The sequence below is a fragment of the Sinocyclocheilus rhinocerous genome, unplaced genomic scaffold (assembly GCF_001515625.1).
Source record: "Sinocyclocheilus rhinocerous isolate Xijiao unplaced genomic scaffold, SAMN03320098_v1.1 scaffold1480, whole genome shotgun sequence".
Lineage (NCBI taxonomy): Eukaryota > Metazoa > Chordata > Actinopteri > Cypriniformes > Cyprinidae > Sinocyclocheilus > Sinocyclocheilus rhinocerous.
The window spans coordinates 196699-204067 of NW_015666547.1; the positions used below are offsets into that span (position 1 = coordinate 196699).

At 40.7% G+C, this 7369-nt stretch overlaps 1 protein-coding gene across 1 annotated transcript in view; it reads right to left on the reverse strand.

Annotated features, from left to right (window-relative positions):
• Positions 1-7369, reverse strand: part of LOC107732688 (neurexin-2-like) — a 351796-nt gene that overhangs the window by 169799 nt on the left and 174628 nt on the right. The window contains exon 8 of the mRNA XM_016544101.1: positions 6273-6296. Coding sequence (XP_016399587.1) covers positions 6273-6296 — 24 coding nt within the window. The remainder of the gene's footprint in view (positions 1-6272; positions 6297-7369) is intronic.

Sequence of the window (7369 nt, forward strand, 5' to 3'; positions counted from 1 at the left end):
ACACTCATACACACTCTCTCTCTCACACACACACACACAATCAGAGTTTATAAAATCTTCTTCCACCTGCCTTATCTCTGAAAACATATGAACAGAAGATTGTAAACCTGTGTCTACTACACCACACGCCTGATTGCCATTCACAGGAAAAGTATTCATGGTCCATCTCTGTCACTCTGGATTAAAGAATTGTCTTTTTGTATAGCAATGGAAAGACTAACTTGCACATATTTTACAAGATCTGGGACTCCTTCCTATGTTTTTTAGATCAGAATGGACTGACTCTTGAGTAAAACCAAATAATGTGATCATGCAGAAGTGTTTAATGACAGTTGACTATGTGTTAATGTTAATGTGCTAAGTGTTTATGACTCATTTTAACAAATTGTTTTGTTTTTCATTGGTAATTACATATGCAGAACTGTCATTTTTCTTAACATATTTTACAATAATGGCCCAATTTTAATTTTTTTTGTATATGTGTAAATGTTTCTTATGGCTCTTATGTCGGGGGGAGAGCGGGTGTTCTTTGGTTGAAGTTTGGTTACTGTTACAGTATATATGTAATTCCTTTTCTTAATATTTGGAAACAATAAAAAGTATCTAAACACACAGAGTTTATAACTGCACATGTGCTGAATGCAGATGCCGTTGCTCGTTTGCACTGAAGAATTCATTCAACACTCGACTTGTGATTGTTTAACAGACGAGGAAATGGTTACACCTGCTCTCCATTACACTTGTCTACTGTCACTTGCTTATTACTTATAAAGCCCTGAATGGTTTAGCACCTCAGTATTTGAACGAGCTCTTATTGCATTATACACATTTTACGTAAAAAGTATTATCATTTTATGTATTTACTGTGGTGAATTGCAAATCTGCGTTAAATATTTATGTCCTCAAGTAAATGTATGTAGTTCTGAGGATGCTTATATTAATATTAGTATTTTGACAGTATAATACAAGCACAAACACCATTGAAAAATGTCAATTAGAGTGTGACAGAATCTAACTTGAATGCATACTGCACACAACAAAAACTTCAAATGTAATCAAAATCACAATTCCAAACAGCAGAATTTATTTTAAACGCACAACTTAGTGACTGTTTTGTGAAGCAGCTCATTGAGAGTATCTGTCAAGACAAACCGATTCACAATCATCTGAAGCGCTGAATGATGCAGATTCCCCACAGCTCACTGAGCAGCACAATGAGACAGAAAACACTGCTGTCAGTATCAGCCGGTTACTGGAGAAGCCACATTATCTGCTCAAACCAGTTAAGAGACTCTTGTTACTCACGTTAACTAGTCCTGTTAGCAGTCTGAGCGTGAAGACACAATATCACACCGCAAGGCTTCTCTTGATAAAATGCTCCATCTTGTTGTCATCGGGCCGCTCGAATACATCTGGCAGAATTGATCACCTGTCAGCCATGAAGTAATTATTACATACTGATGCAGTGGAGCGCCGGCAGCTCATTTATACTCGGCCAAACGACCTAACGACCAAACGACATTTGTTCAAGCTGTGCATGAAATAGACATGACAAGTGATTTTTACCACAGAATCCTCCCATTTGTAATCAGTTTTTTAAAAGCTGTCAATAACAAACAATACAACATTCAGCAATGAAATGTCAGTCAGTGTGAACAGAGCTCAAACACAAGCAGAGCTCTGATAACCAAAAAATGGACCAAGACTCAAAATAAAGACTGTAAGCACTATATTAAGACTCGTTTCGTGTAATACAGTGAGTGGACTGTAAGTTAACACCAGTAACAGCAGCTCTGATTGAGCTGAACTCATCCTCGATGCTCCTTCATACTAAAGAGTGTGAAACACCTCAGATCTGCTTCAGACCGTACTGAATCTGAGCTTTTACATCAACAGCACACGTTATGAATCTCAGGCGAGTTCAGCATCTCGAGCATCAGACAGTTCCTCCAGATCTTTCTCTCACGAGTGGAGTTCGTATGAAACCACAGGCAAGATTCAGACGGACTTCAATTCACACAGAACTGACTCGCTGCGGACGCGACACGCACTCAACGCCCATCCATCAATCAAAGCATGATGTTTGCTAAAGGAGGGGTTTTGATCGTCAGCAGCACTTAAGACAAGAAATGACCGTGACGATAATCAAGCGATTTCAACATACTCTTGACAAAACTAAGAAACACTGCAAGATATTAGCAATGCACTGACTGCAATAATACGCCATTTCAGGCAGAGTAAAACTGACACAACAAAATATTGACTCGAAGGGCCGTTCACTCCAGAACGATCCTTCTGTCATCATTCACTCTCCGTCATGCCGCTCAAACCTGCTGACTTTCATTAAAGAAGATATTTTGAAGAACACTGGGAACCAAACAGCATTGGACCCCATTGACTTTTACTCAATGGACAAAAAACAAAACATCCTCTTTCGTGTTCTTAAAATGTTCATTTTACGTTCTTTAAACTGTGACAGAAAGATATTTTTTGGCTCAGCTATCCCCTTTTCGTCTGAATACAAAGCCAAAGCTGACTTTATGTAATAACGGCGCTGTGATGGTCCTTACCTGAGCTCCAGAGCTGCAGTTTCAGCCGTCTGGCCTTCCTGAGACGGCTCTTTAAAATGACTTACCTTTACCTATCAAAAACAAAGACAAAACTGCAGCTGCAATGAAAATCTGTTTATTCAGCCCTCGGATAATACACCAATAACCGCAGACACTGAGCGACTGACGGGTCGCGAGTCCTTCGACAGGTGGCTGGCAGCTGGAAATCGACCCTCGACGGAGTTTGTGAACTAGTGGAGAGAGATCAGGACTGAACTAGCCAAAGGATCCGGGATGAGTTAGTGCCACTGAGGGGTCAGGAGGAGGATAGGAGCTCATGTGGGGCTCGTATGTGGGGTTGGAGGTTAGTACTTTAGTAAAGAAGAGCAGGTCAGACACAAAAATGGTTGTTAGTACAGTTACAACAAAGGTTTAATTCGGATTAGTAACAGAATTTGGGTTTTAGTCAATTAGTAGAGCAGTCAATTGGTGAAATCCTTTGTGACTTGATTCCACGAGAGAGATTGGTCTGAATTGTCACGTCTGGTGGGTTTTGAGGTTAAGAGGAAACAAAATAAACCATCCAAAAGAGTCAGGACATGGGGAAGAAGCCATGCAGTTGAATGCGCAGATGAAGATGCTGTCGATGGGTATGAGCTGCGGACGCAACCGATGAAGGGCAACACAAACGCCTGAGCGAGAGCGAGAGCGCTCGCAGCTGATGGCGCGGAGAGAGTCAGAACGGAGTCACAGCACGCCACAGATGGAGGAGCGGCAACATTTAGTTGATTAAGGGGTTAAATCTGAAGGTGGGACACAACGACATGAGCACTTTGAGTCCAGAGATTTGCGTGCAAGCCGGTACAGCTTGTGCATCGCAGACTCCCTCTCGCTGCGGGTGGACGAGATGCAAGCGGATGGAAGCATGCACACACATCTGCTAAAGAATACCAAAGAAAACACAACAGGAGAGTTTCCACTGAAGCGTCACACACATGGGTATAAATGAGTGGAAACGGCTCTGGCTGTGAGCTGTCAGTCATCTACGGCTGTCCATCTGCATCGGGCCAAATAACACAATAAGCATGGCTCTCTCTGCCTCAGAAACATTGTTATTCTAGGGCACCGAACCCCTGCCAGAGTTCATTAGCTCTGTATGATTGCATACTAATGCAAGCGGCCCGGGCTGATAATCTCGTCCTGGAGGATCTGGCGGCGGGAGGCGAGAGACCTGTCAATCACGCTGACCCCAGATCAGGAGGCCTTAGAGCGGACCTACCGACTAACACAAGCACAAAGTCTTTACTGATGTCAATGATTTCTGTTAGAAGGGGCGTGGCTTTGTGCATCTCTATAGGCTCTGTTAGATCATAAATATGCATGAGTATGAACATACACATACAGTGGGTACGGAAAGTATTCAGACCCCCTTAAATTTTTCACTCTTTGTTATATTGCAGCCATTTGCTAAAATCATTGAAGTTAATTTTTTTTCCTCATTAATGTACACACAGCACCCCATATTGACAGAAAAACACAGAATTGTTGACATTTTTGCAGATTTATACCGAAGTAAGAGTGTTTCTGCTGAACGACGTCATGCCTGAGTTTCATTACTGAGTGAGCATCAGCGTTAATGAACACAGAAACTTTCCCACATGCCTCGCAGCTGTGGGCGGGGCTGTGGGCGGAGCTGTGGGCGGGGCTGTGGGTGGAGCCGCGTGTTTGACGAGTCCAGTGACAGGCAGTAAAGAGCTACAGCCGTGGCACAATGACGCACGCCAGTGTTGTTATTGTTAAGTGCAACTAAATAAAGCTGAAATAAAATAATGGAAATATTAGATGAAAAAAAAAAAAACTAAAACTAAAAATGAATAATTAAAAATGAAATTGAATTACTCAAATGACTAAAACTGAAATAAAAATAAATTAAAACTATTAAACATTGTTTTAATTAATTGAAATAAAGCTTAAAAATACATAAATATTAGATGTAAACCTTAAAATGCCTAAACTTAAATAAGTTTAAAATAATGAATAATTAAAAATAATAAATAAGTCACTAAAATGACTAAAACTGAAGTAAAAACAAATAGAAAATATTACAAAAATTACATGTAAATAAGTTTAAGCTTAAGTAATTAATATGACAACTTGAAATAAAAATAAATTAAAACTATTAAACATTGTATTTGTTCATTGAAATGACGCTTAAATAAAAATATAAATATTAGATGTAAGCCTTTAAAAACTTAACTCAGTTAAAGTTGAAGTACTAATATGACTAAAACTGAATTAAAAACAAAGCTAAATAGAAACAAAACTAATAGAAATGACAAAAGCACAAAATTACTAAAACCAAATTCAAATGAAAACGGAAAGTATACAAATGAAAGCTAATTAATTATTAAACACCGCACGAGTGTGTAACGAATCCTAAACCAGCGGCGGTTTGGTCTGATCTACAGTCGATTCTCTTCGTGCTGCCTGGCATCAATAATGCTTCCCTGGGAAGTGATGGAGGCCAGTGTGCTCCGGTAATAATGAATTGTTCATGTTTATTAATTAGGTTAGTTGTCCTATGGGTACGCACATTAATGAAATCATCCCTCACCCTGGCGTGAGCCTCCATGACTAAACGAACCCAAAAGCATGTGGCTTGGGTACAGTGAGGGTCAGTCCTGATCTGTTGAATAAATCAGAGCGGGTTCGGGATGTGTTTTATCTGAACCCGGGAGAGCAGGAGCTCCAGGAGAGACGGAGGTTCTGGCTGCCAACCATCTCCTTGAGCCGGATATCAAAAGAGCTGTCATTACCAGCTAATGGACCGTTGTGATGCTGAGAGACTTCCACAATATTAAAATCAATATCGGTGAATCGGAAATCGCAGACTCACAAAAAATACACTCCAGGAACATTTAACTAACATTCCCCGTTAAGTTACGAAAATGTCACTTCTGAATGTTTTCTGAATGTTCAAAATGTCAATTTAAAAAAAAAAAACGTTTTATCTTGGTTGTAAAAAATATTCCATTGTATCATTTTGCAAACATTACTGGAACGTTAGTTTTGAATGTTCTCTGAACGTCCTGCAGTAACATTTAAAGAACGTTAGACTGACATCCAACTAAAATGTTTCCGAAAACGTTCCATGAGCGATGCATAAATAATGTTTCTGTGCAAACGTTATTAAAGACCAGATAACTTTAAATTGACATTCTATTTACGTTCTATTGACCTTTGTAGGTTTGTTCTGAGGACGTTTCCTGTTGGCTGGGATGAGTTCCTTCCGTTCTTACTGCCTGCCCCTGGGCTCGTGTACCGTCACTCAGATGAACGCTCAAATCGGTTCAGATGGTAATAAATAATATTAGGTAAGTCAAGTAAAGGGGAGGCGCAGCTACAGTTAAAGTTTCATTGCGCTCTGTTGAGAAACATACGAATGATAATATGGACTGAGACTCAGCTCAACAGGAGAAATCAAGCGTTTGAGCCGAGATCTGTCACGGAGGTGCAGGATGGACAAAACAAAGAAAAAACCATAATGAATGAGACAGTGAAACCAAAGAGTGAGTATCTGTAGTCTGATCGCTACCTTGATACCAATGAGGATTTGTGTAGTCAGTATAAGCAAACAGAATAGAAATAGGAAACGGAAATCCAGGGCAAACCAAAGAAGAAGACAATTAGAATTATATCTACCATATAATGCAGTTTGTTTACCATAGCGTGTCCAATGCCTGAGTGCTTTAGGAAAAAAACAAGGGAAGGGAAAGAAAATATATAGAATAATGACAAATCGTGAAGTCAATAAAGGTCTTTTGAAGAGCGGCGGTCTTAAACCGGCCTTCGCTCTCTCTTTTCCTAATGTGGTTTTTGTGCAAGAGAATCAAAATCCAAATCCAGAACTAAAGCAACAGAATCTCTCCATCGAAGGATTTGTCAAGCAAAACAAAAACATGACAACAGTATTGTTATTTTGGTTAGTACGTCAGTTAATTCAGAAAACAACAGATGGCCCACATTCCGTGAATGACACGATGTTAGTCGTTTCAAAGGAACACAAACAAGTCAAAACCAAACAAAACCCAAATGAAACTGGAAGAACTTGAAGCTGTGGGGTTAGTAAGAAGACACAAGAGTTAGCGAAACCGTTCTCCACATGAAGAAGGGATACGTGGGATTGGTTGGGGGAGGGGCTGATCGGAGTGGGAGGGACTATATGAAAAGCAGTATTAGTGAGCATTCTGATTGGCTAGTCCTGCGAATGGGCGTGGCCTGTTTGATGGCGGGGCTCTTTACAGGCAAATTTGGCCAGACTTGGGTTTTGAAGTAAAGCGAGAAATCGCTCGTCTCTGGCTGACGGCTGAAAGGAGGCAAAAACACAGCTGAGTTAAACAGTAACACATGAACCAAACATCTCATGTAACAGAGAAAGAAACACGCAGGGAAGACTGAAGCCATCCTGGACCTGGAAGAAAAGACAGCTGTGATTACAAAGCATCATCCAGACCTCGTAAAGATCCAGATTCTGATCCAGACCCAAGCCTCCGCACCAGTGCTCGAGTGTGTGTGTGTGTGTGTGTGTGTGTGTGTGTGTGAGAGTGTGTGTGTGTGTGTGTGTGAGAGTGTGTGTGTGTGTGTGTGTGTGAGAGTGTGTGTGTGTGTGTGTGTGTGAGAGTGTGTGTGTGTGTGTGTGTGTGAGAGTGTGTGTGTGTGTGTGTGTGTGAGAGTGTGTGTGTGTGTGTGTGTGTGAGAGTGTGTGTGTGTGTGTGTGTGTGAGAGTGTGTGTGTGTGTGTGTGTGTGAGAGTGTGTGTGT